Genomic DNA, 17,216 nt, shown 5'->3' with positions numbered 1-17,216 from the left:
CCTTTTGCGCCAATTACTGTTTTTCAGGGGTATCATTTGCGCCAAATTTTGTTTTCCAAATATATCTAGTGTGCCAATATTCGGAACTCATTTGCGCCAATTTACCTGTACACATATCTATCAAAAATATTAATGATTAATATATATTTATTCTTATTTTTGACTTAAAAAGTATCATATGTTTCGAGATATTTCACCATGAAGATGAGCATCTGAAGAGAAATGACTTAAAATCCATTAGACAGTCCATGTACAGAGAGAGAAGAAAACGTATTGCTTTGCTGAATATTTAATACAAATTATGCAAAAAGAGAAAAAATAAAAGCTTTTGCTGATTATGTTTTAGTCACATATGTTGATGACACAGTGCTTTGTTTCCACCATGCGCGCGTATGGGCTGAAACTATCTACCGCAAGACGTACCAGCAATGGAGTAGAAGTATTCCACAGGAATTATAATGAACTGTTTATTCATTTCATCCTTAAATGTTTGTGGTTTTGGACAGCAAAGTGAAGTTACAAGCTACTTCATACATTAAATTGGGAGGTACCCATGCAGCAGCAGTAAGAAGAAGATATGTTTCAGATATATAAGGAAACATTTTCCGTGTAAACTGTCAGTGCCAAGTCCCAATAAAGGAAGAGGAAGTCATTTTTCTTCCAATTGGCGCAATCGTATGTTTTATTTTTGGCGCAAATGATACCATGTAATTTTAAAACAGGTGGCGCAAACGTAGCATCGGAGAAAAAGTTGTGGCGCAAAAAGACGCATTTTTGGCGCAAACGGATGTCTCTCCTTCGGGCAGGGTAGCATACCGTTCCTAATAATGACTTCACGGTTCAGCTAGAAAGTAAGCTAACCAATCATATTACCTTTAACTACACGCTCAATGCAATCGGCTGTAAATGTATGCTGGTTCATATCGTCTTTGTTCAGTTTGTTTGGTTTATTGTTATAATCACTGCTAATATATAGATATAGGAAGATGTGGTGTGAGTGCCAATGAGACAACTCTCCATCCAAATAACAATTTATAAAAGTAAACCAGTATAGGTCAATGTACGGCCTTCAACACGGAGCCTTGACTCACACCGAACAACAAGCTATAAAGGGCCCCAAAATTACTAGTGTAAAACCATTCAGCCAAACGGGAAAACCAACGGTCTAGTCTATATAAAAAACGAGAAACAAGAAACACGTATAAATTACATAAACAAACGACAACTACTGTACCTCAGATTAATAACATATATCATAAACATATACCATATCAGAAAATGAAGTACAGGCCATGATTTGAAAATGCCTAAACCATATATGAAACCAGAGACGACCACAATATTCTTCTGATTTTGTTTTAAAAAAAGGGTTAAAATAAGATCAATGGTAATGACCATTTCCGAAATGCTTTGAAATATTTAGTTTACTTCCCCTTGATTAACAGCAGATGTTCATAGCTTCTTCTGACTTCCTAAGGATCTCAAAAACATTGGATTAATTGTGCCACCTATACGTTTTATGGTTATTGTTGTCGTGTGTTGCTGCCGGTCTAATGACTAGTACCCCACACTCCCTTTTCATTAAATCTTCGTCCTTGGTTATGACAAGGAAGTTTTATATCAATACAATACTTCCATGGTTATATATATGTTTTTTGGGACCTTTGCTTGCTGTTCGTTGTGAGCCAAGTATGCGGCCGTGTCGAGGACCGCACATTGACCTATATGGATGGAGAGTTGTCTTGTGGGCACTCATACCACATCTTCTTATATCTTTATATTATGCACCAATGTCATCCCAATAATATGTTGACAGGCAGATGCACTTTAATCAATTTACCACTATTTCATTGGGTATTTTGTTTACGATGTTCTGTAATGTGGCCATATACGGTCTTCGGTGCAACTTCACTAGATTAGGCTGTTTCTCAAATACTAATATAAGACAGTCCGCACAGTATCTGTATCTGTATGGGTACGTCGTAGCTACCAATTCTGGCTTTTATACAACGGGAGTGAAGGCGCCGTCGATTTATTTACGTTTCGCGAGAGCAGATTTAAAGCTCTCTACACTAGTTGCGCCGGAACAATAGTGTCTTCTAGATGGTTCCAATTTACTATTGTGGACACAAAGAATGAATTTGAATGTTGCGGTGTTTTACTGGTAGGAATGTCAAAACACCTGGTATTGTTCCTCACTTGTTTTTCAACAATGTTTGATGCTTGGTAGTTGTCAAACTTTTTAGCTGTGATGTTTCGTCTTGGTCTTGCTGATTTGAGGAAGTCGTCTGGATCAATAGCAGGTACCAGCCCCTCAACCACCTTGTACATAAATATAAGCTTTTGGCTCGTGCGTCTCAATTGTAGTTCCTGTAGTTCTAATTTTGTAAGCATGTTTGTTATGCAGCCATCTTCTCTAGTTCTGTAATCGCCTGTTATAAAGCGTGCTGCTTGTCTTTGTATTCTTTCTAGCTTGTTTGAGTCTGCAATACTGTAGGGGTCCCGTACTGTTGCTGCATATTCCATTTTAGATCTTACTAAGGAAATGTAAGCAGTTTTCTTACATTCCTGTGGGCAGTATCGTAAATTTCTTCTGAGGAAGCCTAGGGTTGAGTTAGCCTTTTTGGCAACGTTTGTTATATGAGTGCTCCACTTCAGGTCTTCTGATATCTGCACTCCTAGGTATGGGTTGCTCTGAACTTGTTGGAGTATGTGGCCGTTGAGTGTATAGAATCTCTGGCGTTTGTTCTTTATGCTTAGTATGTAGCATTTCTTTGAGTTGAATCGCATACCCCATTTATTTGCCCAGTCTTCTAGGCTAGCTAGGTCTTCTTGTAGCAGTTTGTGATCTTTCTCTGTTTTGATGGTTCTGTATAATAGACAGTCATTGGCGAACAGCCGTACTGATGATTTGACAGTGTCCGGGAGGTCATTTATATGACATAGGAAAAGTAATGGTCCTAGAACTGTTCCCTGTGGAACACCTGAGACCACTTTGACTTTTTGCGACTGTTCTCCGTCTACTACTACTTTCATCTTTCTCTGTGTCAGAAACATATTTAGCCAGTTGTTTAGTTGTCCTCGAATTCCGTATTCTCCCATTTTTAATAATAATTTGTTGCGTGGTACTATATCAAAGGCTTTTGAAAAGTCCAGGATTGCGATATCAGTTTGTAGTCAAATGCTTTCATGAAGTCATGTAAGGTGACTAATAGTTGTGTTTCACATGAGTAGCCAGATTGGAATCCATGGTTGAGTAATGTTAAGACTGAGGATGTGCTTGCATATGATATGTTCTAATAGTTTGTAAGGTACCGATGTTAATGAGACTGGTCTATAGTTCTCTGCAGCGTGTTTGTCTCCTTTTTTGAATACACACGAGATGTTTGCGTTTAGCCAGTCTTCGGGTAGTATGCCAGTGTCTATTGATGTTTAGAATATGGCAGTAAGTCCTGGTGCTATTTCTGTAGCACATTCTTTAAGTATTTTGTTTGGTATACCATCTGGTCCAGATTCTTTCGATGGGTTTACATCTTTGAGTAGTTTTTCTAGTCCTTTTGTGGTAATAAGTAGATTTGGTATTGTTTCCCATTGCCAAGAATTAGTCCGGTTTAAGGGAGGTAATCCAATCTTGTCAAGAAATTTATTTCAAGGACTGATAACTCTAGCATATATTGTTATCAATCCCACCAGCGTGTGTGGTTAAATATCGAGGTCTGCCTGAGTATGTATTTTGTTGTTTTTAGAATTGATGTTGACAGAGACATATAATAATTGTATTATATGTCTCTGATGTTGATTTGTCAATTGTGAATATACGGATCTAAATTGTTGGATTAAAATTTCTGCCTTTCCTTTGCTGTCGCTGACTAATTTGCCCTTGTCTTTTAAAGGTGATACACCAATGTTGTCTGTTTTCCTGGATTTGATGTACTTCCAGAATAGCTTCGTATTGTTTGTTTCTAGGCCTTTGATGATAGTATCATTGATGTATGTGTATTCTGCTTTCCTGACTTGCCGCTTTACTTCTTTTTGGAACTGTCTGTAGTTTGACCACTTTTTAGTTTTCTTAGCTTGTTGGTATAGCCGCTGTTTCTTTTTGAAGAGTTTTCTAATTTTGTGGTTTATCCAGGGCAAGTTGTTCTTAGAGCGGATTTCTTTTGATGGGATGTGTTTGTCCATACTTTGAAAGAGTTCTTTCTTAAAGGTGTCGCTCATTTCTTGTACGTTTGTTCCACGATCCTGCATGTGTCGGAGTTTTGTTGATGTTATTGAAATCTCCTCTTTAATAGTGTCACCCATAGGCTTCGAATAAATATGTTTTAGACTGTTCAAATATTGTGAGTATATCAGCCGTATTTGTAAGTTATAATTTCAGGATAGTTCTTGATTATTTATGAAAATATCACTCATACTCGGTATAAACTAGAGCCCTTGAATAGACTCAGGAATGACGATATGACAATTTTAGGCATACATCTAATTTTAAAATACATGGAAATGGGGAATGTGTCAAAGAGACAACAACCCGACCATAGAACAGACTACAGCAGAAGGTCACCAATAGGTCTTCAATGCGGCACCCGGGGGCGTTCTCAGTCAGCTGGCCAGACTGGTCACCGTCTATGCAGTGCGTCTATGTCGCCATGCTTCTGTATTTGAAATGAGATTTATCACATTCAATTCCCTCTTACTGTATACTATATTAATTTTATATGTATACCTTAAGATATCATAATAATAAAAAAAATCACCATCGAGACAAAAATGCGGAAGTTATTTTCCTATGTTGACTTAGTGGCTTAGTATCAATTGCAGCTGGTACCAAACCGTACTTGGAAACCAGTCAATCCACGTTGCACCTGTCACTCTGTTCAGAATGTCATCTTTGTGTTGGCAGTCGTTTATTCTGCTAATCAGCTTCTTATCCTTTTCTCAGGTATATTTCTTTTTATAAAGTCACTTAATTCTGTCAGCCAGAAAGAATGTAGACGGGGTTTATATGTAAACATCAGTGATCATCAGTCAACATCAGTCATTGTCAGTCATCACTAAAAAAAATCCTAAAGTTGCATAAATGCAAATCATGCATAGATAACTTTTACTAGAATAAAACGTCTTTCATTATATGTTACTTATAACTTTTAGCTTAGTGCTCATTCGGGCATGCATATATATAATTTGTATGTGTTCACCTTATTTGAATTAGTTCAGCTTTGTCAAACTGGGCATGAAAAAATTATATGTTGACTGTTTATGTGCATAAGCTTTTGATTTTACTTGCACTAGCTACAATGTATATAGAAAGATGAAAAATATTGACTTTATATAAAGCATTTGATTTGATCGATACAGAAATTTTCAGAGAAAAAATTAACTGGGCTTAGGGTGTTGCTGTGACTACTTACTACTACATAACATTGTATTAATACAACATGTGTTAAGGTTTACGACCTCTTCTGTAGCCATGTGAATTACAAATTTTTCGAAAATATCACTCAACTATTAGCAGAGTACATAGAGGAAACAAACCGTTTTAGTGGATAATTTAATACAAAATTTTTTATTTTTTTTTTTTATTTTTTTTACTTTTCATGTCATTTCAATTTTCTAATTAACCAATTTTTTATTTTTTTTTCACTTCATACATTGATTCTTTAATATTTTTAAAGCGCCACCTACAATATCTAAGTACTTTTTAAAGGAGAAACTACATTAGTGATTATAATTTTACAAGAGAGGATAATTTACCCTGTCATCACGACACAGATTGAAGATTTTTCAAACTCCCAATAGTATCAAGATAGCAATCATAATGAACAAGAGAGACAGGACATTTTGTACATATACCTAAGGGAAATTGTGCAAAGCATTATTATTTATTGTTTTATTGTAATACATGTAATAGAAAATGGGGATTTTGTGGCAAATAAAACCAGATTTTTGTAGAAATCTACAGACCCTGATACAGAGATTTTTTCTATAAAATTTAAACCTAAACTATAGCTTATTTTTCCATGCTGTACTAGCGTTAATTGTTTATGATAAGTCCTACATAGTGCTGAGTCACAAAGTTGAGGGAACCCTAATTTTAGTTTCTTGTGTATAATTTCGAAGTTTAGTATGACATCCATTATCACTGAACTAGTAATATATTGTTTAAGGGCCAGCTGATAGACTCCTGGTGTGGGAGTTTCTCGCTGGATTAAAGACCCATTGGTGGCCTTCGGCTGTTGTCTGCTCTATGGTCAGGTTGTTGTCTCTTTCACACATTCCCCATTTCCATTCTCAATTTTACTTGAATTCATCCATATTTATACTTGTTTTAACTAATATGGTAATTTATAAACTTGTTTTAAGGAAATCATTGCAAGCACTGCAAGCAATAATCCTCTTTCTATCAAGCACTGAATTGTCAAATTATAGAGTACAAGGGGAAAGGTTGTGGATTTCTATAAAATGTCCATGTGTTTAGCGTTGATCGAATCAACACAAGGGTACATAATCCTTGAAGCAGTCTTAGATCCATGCCCTTCTTTTAATAAATTCTTGTTACATATTTTAGTAATTCTGTCTGACAGTGAATGCAACGAAAGACTTAAAGGAATTTTTATTGTGTTTTAATAATGTTCTGTTAATAATTAATTTTTGAGGGCAACTCTCCATACACATGATACATGTACATGTAGATTGCAACACAACATTCACAGGTAATACATGTAGTTAGGTTTTGTTATGACATCATTTTTGTTGGATTTATTTCCCTTGGATGTCATGGTGGAGGTTTAATCATGAATAATTATAAATACAATATTTATAGGCATGTGGGAATAATATTCTGATAGCACGAAATAAAGGGAAATAGTAGATAAGTTTCAATACAAATGATGCAGTTTGAGTTATTCACCTTGGCCCCCATTTAGGAATTTGCATAAGGAGGTGGTTACTAACCAAATTGAGACATACTTGTTTGATACAGACAAGTCTGATAAAACTGATATAAGATTTTTATGTTTGATACAGACAAGTGTGATAAAACTGATATAAGATTTTTATTCTTATTGATGAATTAAGCACCAATTAAGGCAAAAACAATTTTATTTGTTTGTGGCCCATTGTCTAAGGACTGTCCAGAGACAAGATTTTTGCTTTCTACAATAGTGATATTTTTAGCTCACCTGGCTCGAAGGGCCAAGTGAGTTTTTCCCATCACTTTGCGTCCGGCAGCCGTTGTCGTCCTGCGTCAGGCGTTAACCTTACAAAAATTTTCTCCTCTGAAACTACTGGGCCAAATTAAGCCAAACTTGGCCACAATCATCATTGGGGTATCTAGTTTAAAAAATGTGTCCGGTGACCCGGCCAACCAACCAAGATGGCCGCCATGGCTAAAAATAGAACATAGGGGTAAAATGCAGTTTTTGGCTTATAACTCAAAAACCAAAGCATTTAGAGCAAATCTGTCAAAGTAAAATTGTTTATCTGGTCAAGATCTGTCTGCCCTGTAATTTTTAGATGAATCAGACAACCCGTTGTTGGGTTGCTGCCCCTAAATTGGTAATTTAAAGGAAAATTTTACTGTTTTTGGTTATTATCTTGAATATAATTATAGATAGAGGTAAACTGTAAACTGCAATAATGTTCAGCAAAGTAAGATTTACAAATAAGTCAACATGACCGAAATGGTCAGTTGACCCCTTTAGGAGTTATTGCCCTTTATAGTCAATTTTTAACTATTTTTCGTAAATCTTAGTTATCTTTTACAAAAATCTTCTCCTCTAAAACTACTGGGCCAAATTAATCCAAACTTGGCCACAATCATCTTTGGGGTATCTAGTTTAAAAAATGTGTCCGGTGACCCAGCCATCCAACCAAGATGGCCGTCATGGCTAAAAATAGAACATAGGGGTAAAATACAGTTTTTGGCTTATAACTCAAAAACAGAAGCATTTAGAGCAAATCTGTCAGGGTAAAATTGTTTATCAGGTCAAGATCTAACTGCCCTAAAATTTTCAGATGAATCGGACAACCCGTTAATGGGTTGCTGCCCCTAAATTGGTAATTTAAAGGAAATTTTACTGTTTTTGGTTATTATCTTGAATATTATTATAGATAGAGATAAACTGTAAACAGCAATAATGTTCAGCAAAGTAAGATTTACAAATAAGTCAACCGACCGAAATGGTCAGTTGACTCCTTTAGGAGTTATTGCCCTTTATAGTCAATTTTTAACCATTTTTCGTAAATCTTAGTAATCTTTTACAAAAATCTTCTCCTCTGAAACTACTGGGCCAAATTAATCCAAACTTGGCCACAATCATCTTTGGGGTATCTTGTTTAAAAATTGTGTCCGGTGACCCGGCCAAGGGTCCGGAAACGGTCATATTTGCCAGTCATGTCCTAAACTGAAACTATAATGTCCTAAACTTTTAATTGGGATTTAGGTCAAATTTTATTTTTCAACAGTAATAATTTCGGTCATTTCGTTGAGATTGACTTTCAAAATCGCCATTTTGAACATATTTTTGTTTTGTTATCTATCGACTTCCTGTAATTAAACTGCCACTTCAATAAAGTGTTATAATCCTGAGGGCCCTCCTAATAACTATATTAATGCCTCTGGGAGCTATTGGCTAATGATTGCTAATTAATCTCTTTACCTGTGTTTTTAATTCACACCTGGCAATTAATCACAAGCTCCAAACTATTATTATAAAGAAATAAAAATTCCATACCAACTGGCTTCATTATTTAATTACCCAACAGGTCAGACAATTGTCAATTATGATTTAAAATTAAATTAAAACTTGGTTTAATTTACGTAGAATTTTTTTTTTTTTAACTTCTAACACACGTGCTTTGTTTACTATGTAATACGCATGCTTGAAATTCTCTTCCACAGATTTAGACAATTAATCGTAAATTTAAAAATAATTTCATCCTAAATAAAGCTAGTGCAACTATTTTAATTAATATTCTTGCACTATTAAAGGTAAAATATTAAAAACAAAGCCGATGATTTCCTGTGATTTGGGTAAACAAAACTAATCCCGGAAATGAGTCCAGAATTGTTCGTTTTAGTATTGTCGCTTTACATCCGGTTTGAATTTTGACTTCAGGATCGAAAGAAACATAAGTGATAACTGAGAATATTATCGTTTTGAGTCATTAAAATCATTTTATTTTTAAACTGTTGCCTTCCCTTAATTGCTCTTGATCGATTTTTGGAAAATGGTAGGACAAATCATGAAGCAAATGCGATGCAACAGTGAAACAAGTTTGTTGATGCTACGAACATGACGATCGAGTATGAGCATACTCATAATGAGTCTCATGCAGTAATGTGATTTTGACAATCATTTTTTGAAAAGGGGCATCAACTTTTAAGTTGTATGAAAATGACCGAAATTAGATGAAAAAATTTCCGGATCCTTGGACCCGGCCATCCAACCAAGATGGCCGCCATGGCTAAAAATAGAACATGGGGGTAAAATGCAGTTTTTGGCTGATAACTCAAAAACAGAAGCATTTAGGGTAAATCTGACAAGGTAAAATTGTTTATTAGGTCAAGATCTATCTGCCCTGAAATTTTCAGATGAATCGGACAACCCGTTGTTGGGTTGCTGCCCCTAAATTGGTAATTTAAAGCAAATTTTACTGTTTTTGGTTATTATCTTGAATATTATTATAGATAGAGATAAACTGTAAACAGCAATAATGTTCAGCAAAGTAAGATTTACAAATAAGTCAACCGACCGAAATGGTCAGTTGACCCCTTTAGGAGTTATTGCTCTTTATAGTCAATTTTTAACCATTTTTCGTAAATCTTAGTAATCTTTTACAAAAATCCTCTCCTCTAAAACTACTGGGCCAAATTAATCCAAAATTGGCCACAATCATCTTTGGAGTATCTAGTTTTAAAAATGTGTCCAGTGACCCGGCCATCCAACCAAGATGGCCGCCATGGCTAAAAATAGAACATAGGGGTAAAATGCAGTTTTTGGTTTATAACTCAAAAGCCAAAGCATTAAGAGCAAATCTGACATGAGGTTATATTGTTTATCAGGTCAAGATCTATCTGCCCGGAAATTTTCAGATGAATCGGACAACCCGTTGTTGGGTTGCTGCCCCTAAATTGGTAATTTTAAGGAAACTTTACTGTTTTGGGTTATAATCTTGAATATTATTATAGATAGAGATAAACTGTAAAATTCAATAATGTACAGCAAAGTAAGATTTACAAATAAGTCAACATGACTGAAATGATCAATTGACTCCCTAAGGAGTTATTGTCCTTTATAGTCAATTTTTAACAATATTCATAAAATTTGTACTAACATTTTCCACTGAAACTACTGGGCCAAGTTCATTATAGATAGAGATAATTGTAAGCAGCAAGAATGTTCAGTAAAGTAAGATGTACACACACATCATCATCACCAAAACACAATTTTGTCATGAATCCTTTTGCTTCCTTTGTTTAATATTCACATAGACCAAGGTGAGCGACACAGGCTCTTTAGAGCCTCTAGTTCTACGTTGCTGTAGGTATTTGCTTAGTTGCTTTGGGTTTTATTTACCTTAAATCATATTTTATTATACATTGATTTCCAGGCTGGAGACCTGACAGTAACTAAGAAAGTATTTTTTGACATCTCTATTGGAACTAAACCAGTTGGAAAGATAGTCATTGGCTTATTTGGGGAAGCTGTACCAAAGACCGTAGAAAATTTTGTTGGATTAGCAACCCATAGCAAAGGATTTGGATACAAAGGCAGCAAATTTCATCGTGTCATTCCAAACTTTATGATACAAGGTAAATGAATTTGAAATATTCTGTGTCATAAAACACAAGGTTAAAATGTATATGGCTATTTAGTATAAAATATCTTTTTTTTTTAGTAATACCAGTTCAAACATGAGATAATTGCTAACTTTATATCCTTCTTTTACTTTTTTTCACTTTCAAAAATCAAATATTTGCACATGTCTTGCTAATTTTAATACTATTGTACAAATGTATTTAAAACTTGATTTACTTTTCAATGAAAACAATAGCCCAAATTTGTTAGCAGATAGGTCATATATAATACTTTGGAACTAGATTCAATTTAACATTTACAGAAAACACTACCGAAGGAAATGTGGTTTGAGCACTGTATTTAAACATGTTATAGAAAACATCAACAACTTGATAAAAGTATAGTCTTACGTCTTTATGAGCAAAGCTGTTATCAGATAATATTGTTGTCTTTTTAGCTTACATAATAATAATAATAATAATAATAAATTCTTTATTTAAAGAGGGTAAACACAGTTAGTTACAATCACTAATCTTCCCTGAGGCCCTCATATACATGTATGCAATACAAGTAAAAACAAAATGGTAATAATAAAAGAAAAAGCAATCATACAACATATAAACACAATTGTATAGACATAATAGTTCAGTCATGTACCATGATTAAAAGATATAAAACAGTTAAATATCGCATGTAGTAAATAGACCTAGTATATACAAATCATTAAAATCATACATTCTAAGAGTAATACAATGTAGTTGCAAAATCATATGGTGGCCCACTTCTTTTTTTTGCTACGGCCCATATAAAAGTTACATGATTTAATCTAAAGAATGCTTAAATTACAAACTTCTAATTTGATGCTCAGATGTGATTTTCTTGATGTCTCTGCATACATTGTTTATAACCCATGACTTCATGAAGCATAAATTTGTTCAAATAGAATTTCTGCCAATTGTTGTCCAAAAATATAGGATTTTATGCTTCAAATTATTTTTTTTCAACAATCCTTTCCAATTTCTAGCCATTAACAGGAGTCGTTTTACGTTTATGGTCAGAAAAAGTGAATTTACGCTAGCTAGACAGGCTCATTATGTCTGATGTGTTCATTCAGGATACATTTATCAACAAATGGAAGTTTTTAACGACCTTGACTGGCTGTACAGCCCTTGCACAGTCGGTATACATTTATAATCACTGTTATAGTTACTTATACATGTAACAATGTTTGATAAGTTCATTATATATGTACAAAATGTATTTAAATAACCCCCAAAAAATCTTTTAACAGGTGGAGATTTTGAGCAAGGCAATGGTTATGGTGGGAAAAGTATATATGGAAAAAAGTTTCCTGATGAGAACTTCAAACTGAAGCACTATGGGGCTGGATGGTTGAGCATGGCTAATTCAGGTATTGATAATTTCCAAATGAGTTTGATTAAGTGAAGTAATCTATCATTATTTTTATTTTCAGGACTAATTGTTGTAATTGGGTTTTAATGAAAATCTTCACTCTCTCACTATCATGACTATCAGAAGTTAGCCTGTCAAATGTTTTAAAGAAAAAGAAATTGATTGGTTGTTATTTTTTAACTTCAAGTGTGAAAAAGAGACAGTGTGCTATTTATACAAATGAGGCAGCACCAATAAATTATGTAACAACACAATTTGGTATTCAATATTCATCCTTCATTACCATAGGGGTTTCTTCTCAACGGTGATCACTGCTATATTAAATAGAGAGTCTCTATATATCATAGGATTATAATCATAGTAAGTATACATGCAGAATAACACGAAAATAGTTGTCCTGTCCCCGAGTTATTATGAAAATTATGTTTAAAGAGGGGAGTAAAGGTGGGTATCTGCAAGGAATAACACGAAATAAAATTGCCATTTCATGATAAACGAACAATTAAACATTTCTTGCACATTGATCTTTTAATATAGATTTCACGAAACACATTGAACAATGAACCTTTTTCACATGAAATAAAAAGTGGCAAAACACAATGCACGAAAATAACGCTTTACCCCCTCTTAAAGTTTAAAATCGGAAGTCTTGGGTATGACTTAAAAGTTAGTCTGATGTCAGAAACAATATCGGGAAGCCTTTTTCCTCGTTTTTCTCCCAAAATAACCCAAACTGAATAATCGTAAAAATGGATGATAAATGCAACTATGCATGGTACCTATAGGACAGAGAGGCATGATGATTAATTTATTGGGGAAGGAAGAGAAGCGACACACAAAATGAAGTCTTCTCGTTTAATAGTATAGATACCAGGGCATGTATGCATAAAACCATTTCAGGATGTATTCCTCCGATGTTTCTGTCTTGTTGAAATCTCGTTCTGGAATTATTTCCAAAACATGTGATACAAGTGGAAAATATCAATGAACTTTTAAAATGTTATAATCAAACTAAACTCTTGTGAAAAAATTGTGTATTTGCAACTAACAGTTTTTGAGTAATTACATTTTCCAATTTTTTACCAGTCAAGTATGAAAAAAAAGTTTAATTGTGGAACTGTGATTTTTTTCATGATATTAGGGAAAATCATTCAAATTGGGTACTTTGAAAGGGCCGTAGCAAAAAAAAGAAGTGGGCCACCATATGATTTTTTTCTTCAACAATTATCTTTTTACAGTCATATAAACCCAAAAATCAGGTTAAGAAAAAAAGTTTAATTCTAGAAATTTTTGGCTTTTTAGAGGAGTACATCCTTATTAAAGGATAAAAGTACTGAAAAATCTCAACTTTGTGGTTATTATACATCTTTGACAGATACTGTCATAAATATGACAGTTTGTGCTCTTTACCGTAGTTATACTTTATAACACATATATATAGAGTTGGGGTTTTTTTTGCAGTCAACTTATGGTTATAATACATAGTTATATGATGCCCTTATGATGTCCAGGAATTTGGGAGTTTCAGAAAAAATCTTTTGAGCCACTTGAAATATCATAAAAATGTCATATGACCTGGGGTTGAAGTTATTAAACTTTGCTCAGTGCTCGGAGCACAAAAATCATGCTCGAAACATGAGATGAAGCATTTTGATTGGTTGATTTTGGAGTATTAGTACAAAAAACAGACTTGTAAGTTTTATGACTTCAAGGACTGATCCTATTTTTGCAATCAAATGTGTTCCCTGTAATATGATGATACATCACAGGTCACTTTTTTGATGTGTTCTAGGAGGAGAGTCCTTTCTTTTTTCCTTGACCTCATTGCTCTTGGCATGGCAAGTTGTGCATAATACTAAAAAAACGAAACCTTGGATATGGGAAAAGGTCTGAGACCATGTTCTTTTAAAATAAAAGTTAAATCTTTGATCTTTTTTTTTTTGCAGGTCCTGATACCAATGGATCTCAGTTTTTCCTGACTACAATAGAAACAACTTGGTTAGATGGTGCTCATGTTGTGTTTGGCAAAGTATTACAAGGAATGGATGTTGTTAGGCAGATAGAAAATGTAGCAACCAATTCTAGTGACGCACCAATTGATCCTGTAACTATAACTGACTGTGGCCTTGAACCTGGAGCATTTACTCCATATGATGAAACACCTACTGGGGTCACCGGTTAGGAATCTTGTTGCATTCTATTGACTCAGTTTGGTTTTTTCATGCAATTTAAATTCATTGCACAACAAGAACATGTCAAATGTTTTGTTTCTGATATATTATTGTATTTCTAGTTTGTTTAATATTTGATTTCTGACAGAATACAAAAAAATCCTTAGATTTGTTTTTTAATTATTTGTTGTATAATTTTCCTGAATACATATCGGACTCTAAAAGTTCAAAAGAAAAATTATGTTTCTAACCTTCAATTAGCCTGTATAATTTTATATATTTGTGTAAATATTTCACTAAAGTTCGGTTTAACTTGTCAAACAATAGTCATGAGAAACGAGACATTTTATGTGATTGTCTTTTATTTAATCTAGAGCTTTAATTCTGCAGTTTCGATAAATGTGCTTTGGACGAAATGTGAAAGTATTTTTTGTTTGCAGTTTGTTAATAATAGCTTACTAAAAAAAAAAAAAAGAGATCTGTTCTATAAATGATTTGGTATGAGAAAATAATGAAAGAATCTATGAATAAACAATCTCCCACCAATTATCACATCAAATAAAAATACAATATTTATATGAGTTATTTGATGGCAAAAATATTTAAAAAAACAAGAAGTTTTCCTTACCCATTGCTAGATTTTAGTACATATTTTTTTAAGTTTAAGCTTTTTTACCTTCAGAATGTGCTCAAAACAGTTCAAACTCAGGTGAATAGTCATAAGAATTGTAGATAAACAAATTTGACAACTAAAATTAATGTTGATGAAAGAATGAATGAATTTTATTTCTCATAAACTAAAAATTACATAATTACAGAGAATATATAAACAATTACATTAAATATTGAAGCACATGTGAACAATACAAATATAAACATTAAATTACAAACTAACCAGGAGGAGTTTTTCAAGAACAATATAATTATTAGAGCTCATCATTTGTTGATATTGATCACTTAGGCAATGTCAAAAAGAAGAAAATCAATGATTTTTTTGTTTAAGCATTTGCAATAGTTTCTTGCTTTATCCATAGGGATAGTTTAGTTTATTAATTGAAATGTTTAGATAACGATCATAAAAACAATTTGCATAATATATTTGAATGAAATGTTCATGAGCAAATCTATTTACATAATTTCCGAAAATGAATGACAAAACAATAGTGTTGTTAACTCTGTGACAGATTTATTTAAAGCAGTCTTTTTATACTCTTTATAATACCAGCAATAGTGATCTTCATTAATATTAAAATATTCACTTCAGTAAATATCTATTTTTCTTTACTGGCTGAAAGTATAAATTTTATGGACAAAGTCATTATGTCAATGTAATTTATCACAGAGTGGTATAAGGTTGAAATGTTTAGTGCCTTTATATTTATTGTGTTCACGTTTGTTTTGTATTGATGATTTCATGCATTCAGTTTTTATACAATAAACCTACTAGTCCATATGACATATTTAACATGGTGTATGTCATATTTTTTTTTTACATGTTTTACTCTATTGTGCAAGTAATTTTGTTTTGTTGAAAGAGTATTATTTAGACTAGATAAAAATATAGTCTGATTTGTAGAAATTTGATTACCACTTATTAATAGTTCTTTTTTAAATTAGTGATAGTGTTAATTTTGTGTTTTTTATTTAAATATCAGTACATGAATTTCGAAAAATCATGATTTTTACACCATTTATACAACTATGCAATGTATTGTACATTAAAAATTTGGCATTTTATGAATAAACTTTACATGTTCTTATTTGTTGTTTATATGGTCTAACATGAAAACTAGATGTGAATATATCAATAAGACAGCAACCCAAAGACATCTGTCTATATTCAGTTTAAACAAAAGACATCAGTCAATATGCAGTTTAAACAAAAGACATCAGTCACTATACAGTTTAAACAAAAGACATCAGTCAAAATACAGTTTAAACAAAAGACGTCAGTCAATATTCAGTTTAAACAAAAGACATCAGTCAATATACAGTTTAAACAAAAGACATCAGTCAAAATACAGTTTAAACAAAAGATGTCAGTCAATATTCAGTTTAAACAAAAGACATCAGTCAATATACAGTTTAAACAAAAGACATCAGTCAAAATACAGTTTAAACAAAAGATGTCAGTCAATATTCAGTTTAAACAAAAGACATCAGTCAACAGTTTAAACAAAAGACATCAGTCACTATACAGTTTAAACAAAAGACATCAGTCCATATTCAGTTTAAACAAAAGACGTCAGTCAATATTCAGTTTAAACATAAGACATCAGTTAATATACAGTTTAAACAAAAGACATCAGTCAATATTCAGTTTAAACAATCAACAAGTGTCTATATAATATCTTGAGCTCTAAATCCACCTTTGTGTAAACAATTTTTTGGGGAATTGATTGCAACCTTCGCAATACTATGAAAAAATATCTTATCTGTACCTCAGTTCCTAAAGGACAAAATCAGAATAAAGAAAGGACAACCACTGACAATGTTCCTGAATATAAAGATACACTAACATGTGGAGAGGATAACTTTTTTTAGAGTTCAACCCTCCTTTTTGAGAGTTTATTGTTGTTCCCTTGCACACAGAAATTTCACCAAACACTAAAATTTGCAATCACTTTGTCTGTCTGTCTGTCTGTCTGTTAAATAGATATTTCCGTCACACCTTCTCAGAAACTACTGAACAGAATGAGTTCACATTTGATTTATAGCAGCTCGACAGTGACAAGTTTTAACCTTTAGATTTTTTTATTATTTAAACCAAAGACGTATTCTATAACCTAGATTACTAGTGATTTGATTCGATCAACTCCTGAAATACTTGTCG

The 17,216-nt window shown here is 33.1% G+C and overlaps 1 protein-coding gene across 1 annotated transcript; it reads left to right on the top strand.

The window, feature by feature from the left end:
* Positions 1-4,791: 4,791 nt before the first annotated feature.
* LOC139514525 (peptidyl-prolyl cis-trans isomerase B-like) lies at positions 4,792-16,143 on the top strand. The gene is made up of 4 exons (XM_071303884.1): positions 4,792-4,939; positions 10,612-10,813; positions 12,091-12,210; positions 14,159-16,143. The coding sequence occupies exons 1-4, from the start codon at positions 4,880-4,882 to the stop codon at positions 14,392-14,394; spliced, it is 618 nt and encodes a 205-aa protein (XP_071159985.1). The 5' UTR covers positions 4,792-4,879; the 3' UTR covers positions 14,395-16,143.
* Positions 16,144-17,216: the final 1,073 nt, after the last annotated feature.

This window comes from Mytilus edulis, chromosome 3, assembly GCF_963676685.1.
Source record: "Mytilus edulis chromosome 3, xbMytEdul2.2, whole genome shotgun sequence".
Taxonomy (NCBI): domain Eukaryota; kingdom Metazoa; phylum Mollusca; class Bivalvia; order Mytilida; family Mytilidae; genus Mytilus; species Mytilus edulis.
This window is presented reverse-complemented; position numbering and strand designations above follow the sequence as displayed.

Coding starts and splice junctions, on each gene's coding strand:
- LOC139514525 (XM_071303884.1), top strand. CDS start 4,880: ATGTCATCTTTGTGTTGGCAGTCGTTTATTCTGCTAATCAGCTTCTTA. Junction 10,814..12,090: donor TCCAAACTTTATGATACAAG/GTAAATGAATTT, acceptor ATCTTTTAACAG/GTGGAGATTTTGAGCAAGGC. Junction 12,211..14,158: donor GTTGAGCATGGCTAATTCAG/GTATTGATAATT, acceptor TTTTTTTTGCAG/GTCCTGATACCAATGGATCT.